Source organism: Idiotropiscis lumnitzeri, chromosome 4 (assembly GCF_059441095.1).
Source record: "Idiotropiscis lumnitzeri isolate Australia: NSW breed Sydney's pygmy pipehorse chromosome 4, RoL_Ilum_1.0, whole genome shotgun sequence".
NCBI lineage: Eukaryota > Metazoa > Chordata > Actinopteri > Syngnathiformes > Syngnathidae > Idiotropiscis > Idiotropiscis lumnitzeri.
Window position 1 is genome coordinate 28,092,162 of NC_142394.1, and position 20,207 is coordinate 28,112,368.

Here is a 20,207-nt window from a genome sequence, read left to right on the forward strand (position 1 = left end):
AAAATGAACCAAAACGGCAGGACAGTGTTCACCTGCTTCTTTATTCAGCTTCGCCCACATGAATGGCCTCGCTCTAATAACAATCACAAATATTTAAACAGGAAAGTAAATATGTACTCAAACATGATATAATATTGCTAGCATTTTTCCATGTTTTATAAATAAAAGGGATTAAAAAGTCCAGCGCTTGGAAATACTTAATTAGAAACAAAGTGTGAGGTTACTTTCAAAATATTTCATTGTCCTGGAAAAATAGAGCTGCAAAAATGTAAAATTGACATTGACTCAACATGTTTGTTTTGTTCAAATGAAGCGGAAACAATATCCCATTTATTTTATTTATATGCACATCTTTTGATCTGACTTGAAGAATTTTTATCAATTCGAAAATTGAACCTTCAATGAGAATAAATTTCAGACATGCCCTTTTAGGCTATTTAATTTGGACAAACTGGGTTTGGACAAGATATATATTGTCAACCTTCTTAATTTTGGCGAAGCTTCATATTCACTGTGTAAAATTTGCAAATAGACGACCCAATTTTGATGTATTGAAAATCCTATTTTCAATGTCTCTGGACTATGTAAGATTTGCTTTGAAGCCCAAAGCTATTCGGACCAGAAGACTGATTTATAATCAGGAAGTAACCTTGAGCTTTGTTTTATTTTTTGTTTATTTGTTTTATACATCTAATCTTGTATTTGTTCGGTAGATTTACATTATTGTAGAGAAACTTCAGTAGTTAATATCAGATTTTATCCAATTAGGATATGCATATCTCAACAGTTGACTTCCATAAAGAGGGAAGAAAGAAACGCGCAGGAACAACGAACACGCCGCCAGAAGCAGCGCGATGCACACTTTAACCGAGAGGTGGCAGTGTTGCGTTCCTGGAGTTGTTTGCCACCCGCCATTGGTATGAGGAACAAGAAAAAAGCTCCGGTGGGGGAACTCTTGACATCACAACAAGGAACTCTTGTGAAGCGGACTTCTCGTGGACAAGAAGACCGGCAAAAAGGAGTCTTTGCTGGCCGTTCAGTGTTTCAGTGGCCCGCCGGGTGATCCGGAAGAGGCCGGCGCTGAAACATGGGTCTGCTGGCCACGATACGAAAGGAATGGTTCATCATTGGGATTGTACTGGTGATATTGACGGCTAAAGTGCAGCCCAGCTTCGGTGTCAAAGGAGGTGAGACTAGGATGTCCATATGTTACGACGTCCGCATCATCTTATGGGACAGCTCAGCTTGCAGACGTGGCTACTTTGGTCACGCATGTCATGTATGTTTTAATATGTACACACGGTTGCAAATCCGTTCAAATGTTTGCGTGGTTTGCGCCGAAGGCGAGTTAAAATCCGAACCATTCGTTATGCATATCATTAGGGAACATACATAATAAGAGAATCAACAAATTGAAGGTAGACGTGCCATCTGCGTGTTTTGTGACACGTTGCATTTTGCCCTAATGTCAACACACACTTCTCTCACTACATCACAGCCAGCGAAAGTGTCTCGTGGTGACGATAAGGTGACTTTTTATCGCGTTGGTAATTGGTCAAAGCAAACACGTTTATCATCCTGGATGATAAGAGCTACAGATTGATGCGTTCAGCGACTGTGGTGCATTACATCTTTTCTCGTGAAGGTAAGATAACCTGCTACTGAATGTTACGTGTTACCTTGCTGCTTGCATTGTCAAACGGGATGAAGAAATGTGGCATGGTTACCCGAGTGACCACTCTTCCCTCAAAGTCTGTCTTGTCTGCCTCAGGCCCGCTGAAGCCAGAGATCACCATCTCGTATCTCGCCGTCTCACTGATCTTCTTCAACAGCGGCCTCTCTCTGAAGACAGAGGTGACATCCCCTGATGACACTGCGAAACAAGACCTGGAATTGCAAATGTATTGTCTTTGCAGGAGTTGACCAGCGCCTTACTCCACGTGCGCCTTCACCTCTTCGTTCAGTCCTTCACGCTGGTCGTTTTCCCGCTGACCATTTGGCTGCTGGTTAGAGTGCTGGCGCTGACCACCATCGACGAATGGCTGCTCAGAGGGTAAGACTGCATGTGAATGGATAAAGGAAGGCTTTTATCTAAACACTGTTGACCTTACCTGAAAGTACTCACAAAAGTCTCATTCATGGCTAGCTATTAAGGGGGGCGCGTGTAAAGTGCACCCCATTCATTGCAGGCAAAGGTTCCAGACTCACTTCGCTCGGTGAAAATCCGCGATGTAGAGAAACTGTAAAAAAAAAAAAATCATCTATTGCATTCAAGGCATCCTAGCTTTGTAGGCAGCATGGTCCTCATCTCGAGGTGTCGTTGCCTAGGTTACAGACTGTGAGCTGCATGCCGCCTCCGGTCTCCTCGGCCGTCATTCTCACTAAAGCAGTCGGTGGTAACGAGGTAAGACGCACCTGGCGAGGTGAGAAACGACGTGTCGTTGCCATGGTGACTGATTGAGTTTGTGTTGCCAGGCGGCTGCCATCTTCAACTCTGCATTGGGGAGCTTCCTGGTAAAGTTCAAGTGGCGTGGCGCTTGTCTCGATTGTCAAGCGCTATGTAACCGTCTTTTTGTGTTGTGCAGGGTATCGTGGTGACGCCGACCTTGCTTCTGCTCTTTGTAAGTCGCACCTGACACATAAAATTTAAATTAACACAATGGCAAATAATTGTGAATGAAGTCTTTTGCTTTTGATGCACATGATCGCTCAACAATGTGTCAAACTGCCACATTGTAGCGCCAACTACTGGCGAGGAGGACTTACTCAATAGCAGTTTTTGTATTTTTTTCCTTAAATATTGATGGCTGCTATTGGTAGCCTTTACGAGGTACCATACCTTGAGATATGGCAAGTAATTAGTCCTCTGTCGTCCCTAATCAAAATAAAAAAAAATCATAAAGAAACAAGATCATTTCAGAGTGTATTTTTAATTACGACCGTGGTCACAAGGCTAAAAAGTGGCGTTTCGAAATGTTTCCTCCAGCTGGGCTCCTCATCGTCCGTGTCTTTTGGCTCAATCTTCTCTCAGCTCTTCATGACGGTGGTGGTGCCGCTCATCGTGGGTCAGGTATGAAGAAACCTCGTTGGCGCGGGACACGGTGTTTACACTGTTTTCACGGTATCCGCCCCACAGGTGTGCCGCCGCTTCCTGCGGGAGTGCCTGGAGCGCCGAAAGCCTCCATTTGGCGCCGTCAGCAGTGCCGTCCTCCTCATGATCATCTACAGCACTTTCTGCGACACCTTCAGCAACGCCAACATGGAGCTGGACCCCACCAGCCTGCTCGTAGTCGTCCTCATCAGTAAGTACTTGGATTGTGCCGATAATTTGATATTGATATGTATCGCGATAGTTAGGTGATTGATATCAATAGTAAATTGTGTCGATAAATTATTGATCCCAAAAAAAAAAAAAAACGGAGCAGATTTCAACCTATCACAGCCCAACTCGTAGGAAATACAACCTGAGGCTCACGCATGTGCCGCTGAGCTAGCGTGACTCAAAACAAAAAAAACAACGGGTGGCGAAAAGTCGAGTTTTCTGGCCAACTTGACGAATCATACGTAATAATTAAGCCGATGACACTCAAGTTATTTCAATTTTGAAATAACTTTGGAATGAAATTACAATTTTTTTTAATTGAATTTATTTTAAGATGACACTACGAGCCTTCAACAAAGCGGCTTGTTCAAATAAATAAAAATTAAATAATTTTGTATTTAATATACTGAACACAGTGTTGGACTTTTTTTCAAGTTCATTTTGAAGGTTAAATGTTGTTTTAAAATAAAATTCTGACATTTTCCCTTTTTTATTTTCAATTGGGAAAAAAAATATATAATAATAATAATTTGATATATATCGATATCGATCGATATGACATGACGATATAGTTGTCAGCCATATCGCCCAGCCCTAGCAAGTACACACACATTCCCAACAACGAGGGAGACTGAAGAGAAGCTTTATATCTGTTTTGTTGTGCATGGGGGCGTTTCTTCTGTATTTCTGCTACTGCTCCGTTAAGTCACGTTCTGGTTCGCCTGAGAAGATGATGTGATCCTCCTGTTTTCCTTGCAGTTTTCTCCATCCAGCTGACTTTTATGCTGCTCACTTTTGGACTTTCCAGCAGGTGAGTGACATTCTCATTCTGTCCGTCTTCAAAGTGACTCTGCGTCGTTCGTCCAACTTCTTATTTTATCCGCAGGGCCGGCTCAGGATTTAGTCCCGGCGACACGGTGGCCATCATCTTCTGCTCAACGCACAAGTCGCTAACGCTAGGTACGCATTTACGGTCATCGCAAGATGCGGCTGCAGTTGATTAACGTTATGTGTTGCGGGTGTGCAGGTATCCCCATGCTGAAGATCGTGTTCGCAGGCTACAAGCATCTGTCGCTCATTTCCGTCCCCTTGCTTGTCTACCACCCGGCCCAGATCCTCCTCGGATCCGTGCTGGTGCCGACCATCCGCAGCTGGATGACCAGCCGGCAGAAGGTGAGCTCGCCTCTTCATGTGTTTCTGCCGGACTTAATACGATTCAACTTGATTGTTATTAGCTTCTTTTTTTTGTCACATCCATCAAATTTCACTTGCGTGTGGTTCCAGCTGATGCCGAGCCTGCAACCCGTCTGAGGAAGTGAGCGAATCGCAGAGTTTGATCTTGTGCCTTACCGAGTGTGACCAATCACCAGCGGACTCGAGGACCAACTGCTGCCTTGGCGCCGCCCCCCACAAAGGCAATAAACAAAAAACCTTTATTCTTCTTTATTTAACAAAAGCAAAGGTACATATTTTATATTTGATGAAGAACATGATGTGGTGTTCCTGGGACCATTCTCGCTTTATTGGCTTTTCTATATTTTCTACTCACATTTCCAGCTTCCACTGACTGGAAATGCAAACTTTGTTACAAAATATGTTGTATTTATTATAACGTGTAGCCTTAATTTTTTTAATCCAAGTGATGACGACTTAACATGAACGAGACTTTTTTTTTCATGTGTCCGACGCTGTGAACGTTCAAGCATTTTGCTCACCTAAAACCAAAGACTTTCTACTTTTAGTGGCGCTGTGATTTTTTTGCCACGCTGTCTTTTCAATCACGCGTTTACAGAACTAATCTGAAATGTTCATCTATTTTCAGAAAAGGAAATAAATGAGTATCTTAAACTGTCTTGTTTCTCACACGGGATTTGCACGTCAGTCTCCCGGCGACGCCAATATGTCGTACTCGGCCAGAAGCACCAAGCTGTTCTCTCGGATTCGACGGACTCGGACCAAATCGCCACACTCCTGAACGTGGATCATCCCTCGCTCGCCTCTCCCGTATTCTCTCTCGCGGTCGTGGAGCGTCACCTCGGTGCGTTTCCCACACGCCTGTCTATATACGTAGCGCACGCCGACCACCAGCGCCATCCCCAGGCCGGCCGAGCAGCCCAGCAGCATTCCCAACTCCCAAGAGCTGTGCCTGGGCACGATGTCGGGATACTTGCCCTCCATGCTTGGAGTTTTCGAGGGATTAAAGGGAAGCTTGGAATCCGGTTTTGGTTTTAGTTCTTCCCCGATGTTGGATTGACGTTTGCGGCTGGAGGTTGACGGATTATACGTTTGTCTGGGGTGAGATGATGCAATCTGTTTTTGGGATGGCAGAGGTACGGGAGGTATCGAGGGTCGGTTGTCGAGAGAGCGTCGTGGAGCTGGAGACGGTCCCGGATGCAAGGATGTTGTTTGGGATGAAGAAGAGGCTGCCAAAATTAAAGATAATGATCCCACCGAGGTGGAAATGGGAGAAGGAGTGTGAGAACTTAAAGGAAGGGATAGTTTGGTCGAGAATGAGGGTGAGGATCGAACGGCAGGAGAACTAGCCGTGGTAGAAGATGAGCTGGAATTTTTGTTTCCTGGGATGGAAGAAGTACTGAATGGACCGTGAGGATGTAACGTGGCTGATGATGGAGAGTTGACGGAGTTATTTGCGAGAAATGTTGAGGAGGCAGTTTGGGAAGAGGAGGAGCGAATGGGCGAGATTGTTTTAGGAAGCGTAGACTTGGAAGGTTTCAGGAGAGCGGAAAAAACAGGAGAGATTTTCTCACGGATGGAGGAACGTGTGAACGATGGATGTTTGGCGGTGTGTTTAGAGACGTCAAAACGAGCATCGCGGCTCGGTGAAGATTGAACGATAACACCGGAGGAATCGGATCCGCTCGTGCTTTTCACCAACGTGGACGGGGAAGCATGTTCAGTCTTTGTCGTGAAAAGCAAAGCATTGAATCTTCTCGGTGAAACTGACGGTTGAGTGAAGGGTGGCCCCGTTTGCGGATGGGCTTTGGACCATGGTTGGGGTCGAGTTCTTGGCCCTTCAACTTCTTTTACGGACCAAAGATTTTTTGAGGTGCCGCTCACTTGTTGCTGAGATTGAGACACAAAATTGTGCAGCAGCGTATGACGAGAGGTAGTGGGAGGATGCGTCGGTTCATCTCTGAAGTCGAATGGTTTGTCCTCAGGCTTTGGATGGGGGTGGAGAAGAAACATTTGGCTTCCAGACCGCCGAGGAGTTGACAAAAATTGTATGGCGTGGATAATTGTCTGCGTGGAAGAACTTGCGATGTCAGTCTTTGACCGTGAATGAAGCAAAAAGATAGACTGGTTTGGTTTAGAAGATGTTGGCACCGAGGGGCTCGCGTTCAGGAGGCTCTGGTTTTCTGGAGGCTTTCGTGGATTTGGTGTCAACGTCTTTGTTTTTGCGTCCTTCCTATGTTGGAGGGAGTCGAGGGAGTGAAACTGAAAAGAGGGCGCTGAAGTGCCTTCATCCGGTGGGAGCGGGGCGATGAAAGGAAGGTGCGATGAGTAAGGATCGCTGCCTGACTCTTCAGACAGAGATCCAAAGTCCGAGGAGCTGTCATTCGGAGGACCACTTGGATTTTGAAGAAGTGAATAGTTCTTCTTTCCGAGCCCCTGGCCCTGTTGGTGTCCTCCAAGCGGCCCTGGACTCACGGTGCTGCTCCAGACCTTTTTGGGTGTCACGCCTCTTTTTCCGAAAGAAGCGGGACTGGTGGCTTGACTGGGTTTGTTCAATGGTGCTTGAGGCCAGAAATGAAAGCAAAAAAAAAATGTTAGTCATGACAATACAAGTGAAGATTCATGCTCTTTATGTTTGTACCTGGCATCGGAGTAAAATTCCCACCATGGAGACCAAAAACTGCTCTTTGTGTCTCGGCTCCTGTTGTCCAAAGACTTTGACTCTCATCACGCAAGACTGCAGACTTAATCCCCGCCCAGTAAACAAAGTAGGACTGAACCACTGTGATACTGAAAGGACAAAGAATGAATGCTGGGTAGTCTGTCAAAAATGTGTAAACTTTGTGGGTGTGGATTTTGGTCTCACTAGAAGCGAATGTCTCCCACGGGTGCATCAGGAGCCCTCCACACAAACGACAGGTTTCGCTTCAGCTGTTTGTCCGAGTGAGTCAGCGTGTCGCCCTCCGACAGGCAGCGCAGTGTGTGGGTCCCGGGCGGAGTCAGGGTCCAGGAGCCGCCCACCAGAACCGGACCCTCTGCAGGGGACCCTGCCCCGCCTGCGACTCCGACCATGGCTTCGGAATCTTCACCACTGCGGGCCTGGAGTAGGAAACCCATGAAGTCCCGAGAGCTTCGGACTGTCACTGCGGATGAAGGATCTTGGTTGAGACTTTGGACTATTGTTTCATCATCATCCGCTGGTGAACGTCCCCAAGAGAATGATCAATACTACCTGTAACCAGCTGCCCGGGCAGATATGAGCGCACCGACGTACGAATAGTGACGTGGGTCTGCTGCGGGTCCTGAGGTTGGGCCCGAATGTGACCCGGACTCATCGTCTGGCATGAAGCAGGACCCGCACCGCGCGAGAACGCAGCTACCGGCGGGGCGACGCATGACAAGATCACGGTTGTCCCCAAATAAAGCAGGCAGGACTGCATCCTGACGGGAAATCAAAAGGAATTCATCAACTGAATGGAGCAAAATTGAATTCATGTCGACTTTTCATTTTATGCCTAAATCAAAGTCGTTTGACTGCTCTTGGGATAATGTCAACATATATTTAGCAAGTATAAGTCAATCTAACAAGAAAGCGATGACGTTGTTTGTTCCTACCTTGCGCGGATGTCTTCTCAGTGTTGCACTGCAGATGTGTGAGAGCAAGTGTGTGAAGAAGCGCGTCACATTTGGAAGAATTTTGGGAGGGGGGGGGGCTTTGAAGTCAGGGGGTGCGCAGGGGGGGGTTGACATAGATCTACCGTGACTAGATTTGCTGGTTGTACTTCTGAGCACGACCTCCAGTGATGATTTCAATAAACAGCCTGTTAAAGACGCTTGAAAGGATACAGACATTACGTTGCGTAAAGAAATTAGATTTTTTTTTTTGTCCTCTATGTTGTCTAAAACAGTGGTCCCCAACCTCTGGGCTGCAGGTCAGCACTGGTCCGCGGGCCACTTCGGACCGGGCCGCACAAATGAGAAAAAAAAAAACTTGCTGTACTTCTGGTTTATTTATTATTCGAGTCTTTGTCTCTGTTGCGTTCTGCTAATATTAAAGCTACAAAATAGCAAAATGAGTAAAAACAAAAAAAACAAACAGACCATGTACGTTTTACGAAATGGTTGCCACTTCGCTAAAGTTATGGACTAGTATGAGGCGGTCCGCGGCAGAAAAAAGGTTGAGGGCCACTGGTCTAGACGATCTAGTTCTAGAGTATTAAGACACAGACCCCCCCCCTCCAACACACCAACAGGATGTACACCAGCTGCAGCCGCCTCCCTCCAGGATCTGATGAGCATTTGAACAGAGGCAACCTCCTCCTTCTCCCTCCCAAAAGATGACACAAAATCAAATCCAGTTCCACAGGCTGGATTGTAGTGCAGTGTTTCCTAAAAACAATGGTATGCCTGAGAGTGTGTGTGCCACGGGAAATGATCTAATCCAGTCAATCCGGTTCAGTGCTTACACTATGGGGTTTCGACGCTTGTCAGCCTCCACACTTTGGGGCCTAAAATCACCCTGACCTTTGACCCAAAGTCGGAAGTAGGACACGGACAGCATGAAAGACGTCACTTTGAATCTCTGGTTGTCTTCTATCGTGCTTGAAGGTGTCATGGCGGCGATGACTGAATTATGGTAGGATGACCGTAGAGGTCAAGATGGTTTATGACAGCCAACCTCAAATTCAACCTACATTAGATTGTATCGATGATGCGGTGAAATAAAATTAAGTGCAACTTTGTCCGCCGTTGCTGGTGACTCTCGCCCGAGCTCGCTCAGGTTGGTGCACTTGTTTTTTTGCTCCTTGTCTCCATCTAGAGGTTCAGGCCGGACATTACGACAGTTTGTACATGCCATTGAGAAGCAATTGCAACGTAAGAATACCGAAATTTGGGTCCGTGCGTTGGTTTCACATGTTTTATACTACACTATGGTGCAGATTTCGTCCAAAACTGTGAATTAAATATAATTCTAGACTTAAAAATGTCTTCCAATACAACAGAGACGGCTGAAGTACTCATGCAGTTGCAGGGACGCCGAAAAAGTGGGATTAAGGAGAAGTATTCTAAGGGCCCTTGAGAGACAGGTGCCCAGACGGGTTCCTAATTAAATAATAATCCAGACAAAATAATATGACACTCGGTAAGAAACGTGCAATTAGCCATATTTTTCATTTACGCTTCATTGGTGGTAGCAGTAAATGTATTTGTTAAGGAAACTTTCTCAATGACTCTCCTTCTTCGTTCGTGTAAAATGGTTCAGTCCACCTGCTCCGGCCAGCAGAGACCGACAGTTTTTCTCGTTTTTAGACCTTCAAGTCCTGTAGCCAAAAAACGGAAAGTGAAAAATCTTAGGCAGGAGAACGAAGCTTGACGATATGTCACCCAGTTTTCTCCTGGGCAAGGTGGGTTAGTGGTTCATAAAATGAACTTCATATGATGGAAAGTTCTGGCACAGCTTGTTGATTCTTATTCTATCGATGATAATGTTCTAATTACAATAAATCATAAAAAGCAACATCAAGTTGATTTGTTTCGCCACAGATTATAATGACATTTCATTTTAATGAAAGTAGTTGTTAAGAATTTAAGTTTTGAATTTTCTGGAAATTAATCTTGAGGATTTTGTATTCAATTATTTAAAGAAAGATGGTTTAGGAATATAGGGTCTCAGTTTTGCAGCAAATAATTGAAACTACATGTGTGTAGAGTGTAATTATCATAATCATAATTGAATTTTGATTAATTGCACATCCCTTCGTGAAATTAAAAAGTAAAAGCCACAAATGACCTCCCAGGCCGCTGCTGTGAAAAGGAGGGACAATTCCAACGAAAGCGAATGGCCATTCTACCCGGGGTTAAAAAAGAAAAAGAAAAGTGCGCTTACAGCCAGCGGCCACTTGGGGCAACACTGTATATTTGTATGAAGAAAGGGTTTAAATGTACTCGTAATTCAACTAATCTATTTAAATGAAAGTAAAAATGTACACATATATATTTCAATGTCAATAACCAGTCTGCACACCAAATAGATTCACTCTTTTAATAATTTTCAAAGCGCTTGAATGAGAATATCTTGTTTCTCCCAACTGTGGATGACTTTACTTATTTACTTTTTATGTTTGGGTTGAAAAAAAAACATTTTGACAAATAATGAGTAGAAAGTTCAGATACGTTTTCGAATATAAAAAAAATAAATTATTTTGGCTTTTGACTGGTGTGTCTGGACTCTTTGAGGTGTTGACTGCGCTGTTCTGTTCTATTCAAACGGACAAGTGTTCACCTTGCGTGTGCCCGAGTGAGCTTGGCGCGTGGACTGAACCACTGCGTCCCACGCGCGCGCGCGCGTACACGGTCGCGCGTGAGAGAAAGAGAGAGAGATAGCGAGCGCGAGAGATAGAGAGAGACAGAGAGAGAGACAGAGAGAGGGAGTGAGAGAGAGAGAGAGAGAGAGAGGCGGAAACCTCCATCTGCCCTGCTCAGTGACCGACCCGTCATCCTCCTCTCGGCCTAGAACAAGACGTCTCCGCGCGGCTTTCACCTCACTCCCCCCCTCACCTCCACTCACAACCACCACCGGCACTATTGGAAAGTCGGAGGTCGACGCACGAGTGGGGGCAACAAAAGAGGCAATTTTGCCGCCAGTAAGATGTTCGCTCTATATATAGGCTCTGCCCCGGACTGCAGCATCTCAACCACCGCCGCCACCACCTGCCCTCCCGCTACCGGTAAGTCTCGGAGGATACGCGGGGAAGGGAGGGCGGCGACGAGGCGTCGTCTGGTCGTCCCGGGGCGGGTTGTCGACGCCAAATGACCCGAGTGGATGACTTGAGAGGTCTCGTGAGGTCGAGTTCCGTTCAGCCATGTTGCAGGGGCGTGATGGAAAGGAGGAGGAGGAGGGAAAGGGAGGGCGGGGGTGGCGACTGGGCTCTTGACACCTGCCCTCCTTCCCGGTACCAGCTGAAAGGGAACAAATATTCCGCTTCCTCGGTATTGAAATGGCAAACCGTCCTCCCACGTCGGGAACTGACTTTGTCACTCGGCGTGTCAGCCATGTTGCGTCGGGAAATTAAGGGAGAGGTGACCGGCGGGGAGCTCCGGAACTCCCGCTCCGTCCGGAGGGTTCGGACACAGACAGTCCGATTGATACCGAGCAGGGAGGGATGCAGCAACGGGGTCACGGTCATTTGCGGACTTCTGTGAGGCATCGGCACGTTGAGTTGAGAGGTTGGAGCGATCCGGGTCGACTGGTGTCAGAGTGTACTGATTCGTGATTATTTACAACAATTATTACGATTGCACTTGGGGATTATTTTCATCATTTTACTTAAAAAAATATTAGCCAATTTTCATTGCAGCGAGTGGAACATATTGGATAATTTCATATATTTTCAATTTAATTTAGCTTCAAAAACAATGTTTTTGGGCCTATTATGACTTTTGAGCCACATTAGGGATGATATTATTAACAACATCGTAATTCGATATTGATTCAGTAAAAACAATCAGAGTACTTGATGACCATTTTTTTATGTATTTTTATGGCCATTTGAATATACATAAAATGCCGCAATAAAAAGTCTGAAAATCAGAATTGGCAGAATAACTTGATGTTCAAAAAAGTACAAAAAAATTAAAGCCTCAGGGAGTTATTTTGCGATATATCAATTGATGGATATTTTTTTACCCAACCATAATTACAGGGGATTGTTTAAAGTAAGGTCAAGGCAGGAGATGCTGTCGCCTGTTACCATGGCAATCTGATTATGACACGATTATCGGGCCTTGTCCTTTCAATAATTTCCTGATTAGGAGAGTCACTTTAATCATATTTGATTTCTTGTTATGCTGGTCATCCACCTTCCGTCTGCCTTCCTCGCTTTGCCCTCTTTGCTGACAGGTCAGAAACTGTCAGAGGAGTAGCTTTTCATCATGCTCTCATCTCCTCCAAGTGGCCAAGAACCTTCACGTCTTATTTTAGCATCCCTCCTCTCGAATCGCTCGCCTCTCTTCTGAGTGTGACTCCCTTCCTCGTCGCTGGAAAATGAAGCGTGGGCCGAGTGCGTTACAGCCTCCTCCTCCTCCGGACGCGGCCCAACGACACACACAGGCAGCGCATCTGCCCAACGTGCAGGCCGACCACGGGCCCGAGACACGCACGGCGGATGTGAGCCCCTTCCTGGCAGCGACCTCTCTCTTCAGCCCTGATGTCAACACCAAGATGGCGTCTGACCTTCTCATCAGGCTCTCAGGTAGTTTAAAAACACACACACACACACACACACACGCGTGGGGTCTGTCTCATGTCTTTGTGTGTGCGTGTCCAGAGGCCACCCAGAAGGCCCAGGTGCTCCCTGGGAGTCGGGTTGAGGGACGAGGGGGGCAGCAGGATGAGCCGGGCCTGGCTCTCTCCCCCGATGGACCCGGGGCCAGTCCAGATCCCCCCTCGCTCACGCACACACCTGAGGGGGATGCGGCACCTGACACGCTGGCTTCTGACTTGCTGAGGAAACTGGCAGGTTTGTGTGTGCGCACGTGTGTTCATCCACCCTTTTGATATAGCGCTTATTCCGTTCATAGTCGCGGCTTATAAGCGTACGACACCCCGTCAGTGAGTGGGAACTGCTCCCTCCATGGAAGCCGATTTGATATACCTTCATGACAAACGTCAAATCTAATATTTGTTTCATGAAGTTGTTTCATTTATGACCATCAAGGTCGACGAGCCAAATATGTCTGTCGCAAACTGCACTCATTAAGCGTATCTGGGGGTGCTTTGACTTTTTTGTTTTCATTGTGGTGTAACTAAAGTACTGTATGTAGCTATTAGCCGTTTGTCTTTCATTGCTGTTATTTTGTCATTTCAACATGATGGTGGTGCTATTAAAGGTGTAGTCAACCCCAAAAATCTATCTGCAATAAAATGTTCTATGCCCCTTCACTAGTCTGAACATGGCATTCTGATTAATATCGTGTTCGTGGAATATGAATTAAGCAGCAAAATCCACCCGTTTTTAGCCATACCGGGGGCGGCCATTTTGTCACTTCTGTTGACTGAAAATGACATCACAGTTGCTCAGGGCTCAGGTGATGACCTGTCAACTGTTTACTGAAGCTGAGCCACCATTGGTCGTTACTTGAGCCCTTAGCAACTGTGATGTCATTTTCAGTTGACAAAAGTGACAAAATGGCCGCCCAGTGAGTAGGCTAAAGGCGGGTGGATTTTACTATTTAACTCATATTCCGCAAATACAATATTAATCAGAATGCGATATGTCGAATAGTGGGCCAAGTCGGCCAAGTCATTTGTTGACAGAGAGAACGTGAGCAAATCGTGTTTTTAATGGCAGAGAGTCGACTCCTGACCCGGCCCTACGTGAAGGTCAAGGAGGAAGAGGACTCCATGCAAATCGACGCGCAGAGGATGTCAGTTGGCATCCGGGACGGACCGATAAGAGACGTCCGAGGCCCGTCTTCGTCAAGCGATGGAGGTCACCGTCTTGTGGCCGTCAAAACTGAAAACGGCGAAGTGGCGGAGGCGCCGGAGATGGCGGCGCCACTACTCGGCGGCGATTTTCCGAATGTTCCGCTCGGTGTCAAACAGGAGGAGGAGGGGGAGATCTCGATGGCCACCTTGGCGGAACAGATTCTCCTCGGTGGGAAAAGTGAGGAGGAGGCCCGACCCAGGTTGTTCTCGGGGGTCGCAATTGACGAACAGCAGTTCTTCGGAGACCAGCTGTGTTCTGGAGCCAAAATGGCGGAACAGTGCCTGCGGGCGGCGCTGTGGCAGGACATGTCTGTCAACCTGGCGTCCACGTTGCTGCACCAGCTCTCAGGTAGCACACAACACGATTGACTTATTTCACGTCAAGTGTCATCTTCACCTTCTGCTTTCCAGAACGGGTCGCAAAGTCCAGCAGTGTGCCGGCACTGAGGACCAGCCCCCCCGCCAGGAGCAGGTGCATCTCCCGCTCCTTTTGTCCCCCCCCCCCTTCTCTTTCTTCTTCTTCTGCCGCATCCTTAGCCGTATGGCCATGTCTTTGTGTCAAATGTAGTCCCGTCCTGAAGGCGGAGCCAGCCTGGTCCTGCCCCTCCGATCCTGCGTATGGTATGAAACACACGCACACAATCAGAGCCTCCAAGAGACCCAAAGCGAAATTTCATCCTACGATTATCAATCGTTCCAAATGCAGCGCTGGCCGTGTTGCTTACGTGTTTTTTTTTTTTTGGGTGAGTCTGCTATGCGTTTGCCATGTCCGGCTTTAGACTTTGAGAAATAACAAATGAGGTATTAACTGTGAAGTTGTTTTATTTTTGTGGTTGCAAATATAGATTGTGGTGCAAGAACACTGGAACAGCAAATAAAATTGCTTAAAAAAAATTATATAAAATTTGAAAATAAAATGTACAAAAACAGAGTATTGAATACAATCAACTAAATACAAGATTTAATTCAACAATAATAATTACAAAAAATGGATGGGAATGCCAGTCATCTGTTCCAGCTCAACAATTTTTCATATATTAAAAAAAAAAGAAAATAACACCATGTCATATTATACTATATAAAAAACAATAATTTAAAAAATTAACAGAACGTACAGAAATAAACTGTTTCTGCATTATGAGTTATTCATTATTACACCTTCTGTGACTTGGCCACCGGGGGCAGTGTAACACAGACATGAAAACACAAACAAAGAAGACTTTCACAACTACTTTACGGTACTCATGAGAATACAATCATATTCGTCGTTTTTCGCAGATAATAAAGAATATATTCAGGTGACTATTGTCTACATATGATGATGTGCCGTTTGTAGTCAAATAATCACTCGCATCTCAAATTTTTGTTAATAAAAAAAAAAAACAATCAGCCGAACGACAGCTCATGTCTTAAAAAAACTATTATGTTAGAGCACTTTTATCTCAAGACTCTACATTATTTAATCACATGAAATGAATGGACAAAAGTGATTTAAAAAAAACTAAAGTTGATGAATCAGGCCTGCTTGATTTATTTTTTTAATGTTAAGTCATAAAATAAGATACCGTAACTCAAACATAACTTCATTTTGTTGCTTGCTTTTTCCCCCTCAATCTCTGCGTTGACTGTTAATTGCTTCTGGGGGGCCCCTAGTATCCATGGGGTCCCTGAGCAGGTGCTGCCATCTAGTGAGAGAGCATTGAATTGTTTTGCTTGTCGCGCTACATATTTGTTGATTTGATCTCCAACAGGCAATCCAAGCAGCCCGCGAGGCAGTGCGAGCTTCTTCTACAGGTGAGTTGGCCTCATCCGCTGGAAAGCTTGGTTTGCCGTTGCCATGGATACGAAGGGCCTTCCTCCTTGTGCTCAGGTGTCACGTGTGCGGCTTTGAGATCGACGGGCGCCTCCTTTTCCGGGCTCACATGACAGAGCATCGGCAGCAGGAGCGCGGATCCTTCTCGCTCCACTGCTGCGTGTGCGACCACTCCACCAATCAGGAGGCGGCCATGAGGGCGCACGCCGACAAGCACGTGCTGGGCGGAGCCGCCAGGTGGGAAGTGACTGTTGCTTATTTTGTGCGCCATCTGCAACTAATTTTCAGGGGCTGTACTGTGTGTGTGACCTGACTACAGCGATTGACAGCAGAGGGCGATATTGCACAAAATGGCTCCCCTTGAAATTGATGAAAATTGATTAATTAATCAATTTAATTCTTACTCCACAAACACAATATCAGAATACCGTGTTGAGACTAGTGGTGGCACATTCAATGTATTATCGCAAAAAAAAAAGTTTAGTTCACTTCCCTTTAAGGAGGGTATTACAAAAATGACACCGTGACAAATTGGCTGGCCATATTGGCAAAAAATAAATAAAATTGAAATTTGCTCAATTTGGTTAGTTTGTTTATGATCGATTTCAGGAATGGGCAACTTGCAGCTCGCCACTCCCCTTCATTTAAAAAAAAACAATCTTCCAAAAAAATCTGTTAAACATTTTCTATGCATTTTCCATGAAAAATGGGGGTAATCAAGACGGAAAAAATCTCAGGTAAAATATGAATATGCAAATCGGCGGATGCTGAACTGCGAATATGCAGATGTTAACTATTGTTTGTTGTAATATCACCAATCACCACTAGATGGCAGATATGTCTTAGTTGCACTTATACTGGTTCTTGTTCAGCGGTTCTGTGCACTGGTGAAAAAACAAACATTTTGTGGTTATTTTGGTTTTGGTTTTCCATCCATCCATCCATTATCCACCGCTTATCCGGGGTTGGGTCGCGGGGGCAGCAGCTTCAGCAGGGAAGCCCAGACTTCCCGCTCCCCAGCCACATCTTCCAGCTCTGCCGGAGGGATGCCCAGGCGTTCCCAGGCCAGCCGGGAGACGTAGTCTCTCCAGCGTGCCCTGGGTCGTCCTCTGGGCCTCCTGCCGGTGGGACATGCCCGGAACACCTCCCCTAGGAGGCGTCCAGGAGGCATCCTAAACAGATGCCCGAGCCACCTCGTCTGGCTCCTCTCTACGTGGAGGAGCAGCGGCTCGACACTGAGTCCCTCCCGGATGGCCGAGCTACTCACCCTATCTCTAAGGGAGAGCCCAGACACCCTGCGGAGGAAACTAATTTCGGCCGCTTGTATCCGAGATCTTGTTCTTTCGGTCACGACCCACAACTCGTGACCATAGGTGAGGGTAGGAACGTAGATCGACCGGTAAATCGAGAGCTTCGCCTTTTGGCTCAGCTCCCTCTTCACCACGACAGACCGATACAGCGTCCGCATCACAGCGGAGGCTGCACCGATCCGCCTGTCGATCTCTCGCTCCATCCTCCCCTCACTCGTAAACAAGACCCCAAGATATGCCCACACCTGCTCGGCGTCACCTTGGGCAACTCCAGAGTGGAAGAGTGTCCAACCCCTCTCAAGAGGACTGGTACCAGAGCCTACGCTGTGTGTGGAGGTGAGCCCGACTATATCTAGTCGGAATTTCTCTGCCTCGCACACCAGCTCAGGCTCCTTCCCCACCAGAGAGGTGACATTCCATGTCCCAAGAGCTATTTTCTGTAGCCGGAGATCAGAGCGCCAAGGTCCCTGCCTCTTGCCGCCGCCCGACTCACACTGCACCCCACCCCTTTGGCCCCTCCCACAAGTGGTGAGCCCATGGTTTTGGTTTTATACATTGTAAATCAAAAATGTAGAAAATTGTAGTATCAAAAATGTAATAGATTAAGAACATGTGTCCCTAATCAAAGTAGCATTGTGGTCATAAATTTGGTTAGGACGTTTCAGGTCATATTTGGTTCCAGAGTAAAAATTGCGGCCACCTGCAGCCTTGAAGTTGCCCATCTCTGATCTAGTTTGTCATTTCGAGAAAAAAGTGCATGCCTTTTAGCATTTGGACCGCTTGAAAACTTGCCCAAAGTTTCCAAACATATTTCAACCAACAGGAGCTAAATTTGCTGCACGGTGCTTTTCTGGAGCAAAAAGTTACTCAATCGACCACACGAAGTGCTATTGCGGCAACGATGGTGCGCGCGCTAACCAACGCACCTCACCTCCACCCTCGCCAGATGCCCCCTCACCCTTCCTGCCGGCAGCGCGCCGGCAGTTGCCACGGCAACCCCGCCGGAGACGAGCACCTCGGAGCATCGCTGCCGCATCTGCCAGAGGTCGTTTCCCGGGCAACCGGAGCTGCTGGTTCACTTCCAGGGTCATCGCCAAGGCAACCAGTACCGGTGCGAGCGCTGCGGCCACCTGACGCGCACCGCCAACAAGCTGGTGGAGCACGTGCGCGTGCACACCGGGGAGCGGCCCTTCACCTGCCACCTTTGCCCGTACAGCGCCAAGCGGCGGGACAGCCTGCGTCTGCACTGCAAGGTCAAGCACGGCGCGCACGCCACCGCCACCGCCACCGCCGCGCTCGCCCCCGGCAACGTGCACACGCACCGCTCCTACGTGCACGCAGACCATCCCAGCAAACACGTTCGGCGGCTGCACACCAGCGCACCCTCCTCATCTTCCTCCTCTCCTCATCTTCCTCTTCAGCGCTGGCTGTGTGAGTTAGCAGGGCGGCGGGATTTGTCTCCTCTCGTGCCCATCACGACTCTCCTTTCACTGAAGCCTCACTCCAGCGCGCCCCCGTCCTCCCTCTCCTCCTCCTCCTCCTCCTCCTCTTCCTCCTCCGACAAACATTCTTTCCTCGGCTACCTAGGCCTGACGTCTTTGTGAATGTCTTCTCTCGTCCTTTTCCCTTCCTTCTTCCTCTTTCTCTCATGCCTCCTTCAATGGATGTAAAGCTCCCTCTGCCACGTTTGAGAATGTCAACAACGGACGCACCGAACGTCTGCTTTTTGCCGATCATTGGAGTGCTGGCTCGTAAAGCACTCGACTCCTTTTCTTATGATTATCTTGAATTATGACGACAAAGTACGTGTTGTCCTTCAGAAACTGCCAGCTTCTTCAAGTTTTTCAGTGAATTTACAACAATGATTACAGAGAGATCATTGGACCAAAACTGTAAATATTACCTTGTGGTCATTATCATTTTTTTGTTACACTGCCACAGCTAACGGTCATGAGCAATTAGGGATGCACCAATATCAAATTTGCCACCGTTTGCCTCAACTTACAAAAATGCTGCGATACTACGGGCAGCCTTGAATCCATGAGTGGGTCACACGGATCACAACCAAAATATCAACCAGCTGCATATTGTGCCCTCCAAAATGGATGACAAACTCTGCTAAGAAGCACTCCTGGATTTATTTCTACTCACTGCATTTTGCAGTTAACTCGCAGGAATAGCATTGCCCATATACGTATCCACCATATTATTTTATCTATGTGCTCATTTCACATCGTGCCCCACAAGTATTTGAACGGAAACACAAAATAACTGAAATGACTTGTTCACCAAAAGTTTGCTTTTAAACAATATTTGGTTGAAATAAAAAACAAAAACATTGGTGTTGGTATCAAGTTTCAGTACTTGATATCGACAAGTACTTCTAATCGCACTCAATCTGGAAAGAAAGTGCTATTGGTGCATCCCAAATTTTTGTGATTATTGTCTGAATGAACTGCATGAAAATGTATCAGAATTCTTTTTTTTTTTTTTTTCTCAACTAGTTTCCTTTCTGTGTTACTTCACTTGGTTTGCTTGCGAAATTGTTGTGTTGATGGAGGTTCTGAGGGACAAAGATGTTCTTTCTGATCTTTCTGTTTGTATATAGCAACCCATGTGCACTTTGTTGGCTTGCTGACGCAAAAAAATGACTTATTATTGTATAAGAATTGCGCCTTTATATGTATATATATATCTATATATGTATATATATATATATATATATATATATATATATATATATATATATATATATATATATATATATATATACACATATCATACATGATTGTTTACGGAACAGTTTGACCAGCGGCTGTCGATTGTCTTGATACGAATGATCTCATGGTTTCAGCAGAACCAACGGACAGTCCCGTGCTTTCAATGGGGACGGATTGGATCCCAGAGAAGGTCGTTGTGGTATCCTCTGCTGAATCCTGTTTGCTTCTGCTTGATCAATAAACTTTCATTTCAGGACAGTATCACCTCCCCCCTTTGTTCGATGAAGGATTCTTTTCTGCCTCAGCATGATCACGATCATCATCATCCAAGAGTATGACTAGAGGGCGCAAATTAATAAAT

The 20,207-nt window shown here is 46.4% G+C and overlaps 3 protein-coding genes across 4 annotated transcripts; 2 read left to right on the plus strand and 1 right to left on the minus strand.

Annotated features, from left to right (window-relative positions):
* Positions 1-863: 863 nt before the first annotated feature.
* slc10a7 (solute carrier family 10 member 7) lies at positions 864-5,170 on the plus strand. The gene is made up of 12 exons (XM_088295042.1): positions 864-1,187; positions 1,772-1,854; positions 1,917-2,053; positions 2,329-2,404; positions 2,476-2,514; positions 2,586-2,621; positions 2,987-3,070; positions 3,137-3,302; positions 4,082-4,133; positions 4,209-4,282; positions 4,350-4,495; positions 4,607-5,170. Exons 1-12 carry the CDS (start codon positions 1,088-1,090, stop codon positions 4,631-4,633), a joined length of 1,020 nt encoding a protein of 339 aa, XP_088151168.1. The 5' UTR covers positions 864-1,087; the 3' UTR covers positions 4,634-5,170.
* On the minus strand, positions 4,822-8,185 carry reeld1 (reeler domain containing 1). The gene is made up of 5 exons (XM_088295041.1): positions 8,132-8,185; positions 7,749-7,957; positions 7,383-7,659; positions 7,158-7,306; positions 4,822-7,077 (listed from the first exon to the last, which is right to left on the minus strand). Exons 2-5 carry the CDS (start codon positions 7,954-7,956, stop codon positions 5,201-5,203), a joined length of 2,511 nt encoding a protein of 836 aa, XP_088151167.1. The 5' UTR covers position 7,957; positions 8,132-8,185; the 3' UTR covers positions 4,822-5,200.
* A 2,719-nt stretch (positions 8,186-10,904) lies between these two features.
* On the plus strand, positions 10,905-20,025 carry LOC148338996 (uncharacterized). 2 transcript variants are annotated; one of them, XM_088292403.1, is made up of 9 exons: positions 10,905-11,244; positions 12,417-12,768; positions 12,844-13,035; positions 13,867-14,352; positions 14,415-14,475; positions 14,572-14,624; positions 15,755-15,797; positions 15,874-16,053; positions 18,073-20,025. In XM_088292403.1, exons 2-9 carry the CDS (start codon positions 12,561-12,563, stop codon positions 18,728-18,730), a joined length of 1,881 nt encoding a protein of 626 aa, XP_088148529.1. In that variant the 5' UTR covers positions 10,905-11,244; positions 12,417-12,560; the 3' UTR covers positions 18,731-20,025. The 2 variants fall into 2 exon arrangements, with proteins under 2 accessions (XP_088148529.1, XP_088148530.1); XM_088292404.1 differs by lacking the exon at positions 10,905-11,244 and adding an exon at positions 11,494-11,776.
* Positions 20,026-20,207: the final 182 nt, after the last annotated feature.

What these genes read in the sequence shown, in the direction of transcription:
- slc10a7 (XM_088295042.1), top strand. Translation starts at nt 1,088, where the DNA reads ATGGGTCTGCTGGCCACGATACGAAAGGAATGGTTCATCATTGGGATT. An exon ending in GCCTCTCTCTGAAGACAGAG is followed by an intron (nt 1,855 to 1,916) that starts GTGACATCCCCT and finishes TTGTCTTTGCAG; the next exon opens with GAGTTGACCAGCGCCTTACT. An exon ending in GCACAAGTCGCTAACGCTAG is followed by an intron (nt 4,283 to 4,349) that starts GTACGCATTTAC and finishes GCGGGTGTGCAG; the next exon opens with GTATCCCCATGCTGAAGATC.
- LOC148338996 (XM_088292403.1), top strand. Translation starts at nt 12,561, where the DNA reads ATGAAGCGTGGGCCGAGTGCGTTACAGCCTCCTCCTCCTCCGGACGCG. An exon ending in GTTGCTGCACCAGCTCTCAG is followed by an intron (nt 14,353 to 14,414) that starts GTAGCACACAAC and finishes TCTGCTTTCCAG; the next exon opens with AACGGGTCGCAAAGTCCAGC. An exon ending in AGCCCCCCCGCCAGGAGCAG is followed by an intron (nt 14,476 to 14,571) that starts GTGCATCTCCCG and finishes TGTCAAATGTAG; the next exon opens with TCCCGTCCTGAAGGCGGAGC.
- reeld1 (XM_088295041.1), bottom strand. Translation starts at nt 7,956, where the DNA reads ATGCAGTCCTGCCTGCTTTATTTGGGGACAACCGTGATCTTGTCATGC. An exon ending in GTGGGAGACATTCGCTTCTA is followed by an intron (nt 7,307 to 7,382) that starts GTGAGACCAAAA and finishes TTGTCCTTTCAG; the next exon opens with TATCACAGTGGTTCAGTCCT. An exon ending in GAATTTTACTCCGATGCCAG is followed by an intron (nt 7,078 to 7,157) that starts GTACAAACATAA and finishes TCTGGCCTCAAG; the next exon opens with CACCATTGAACAAACCCAGT.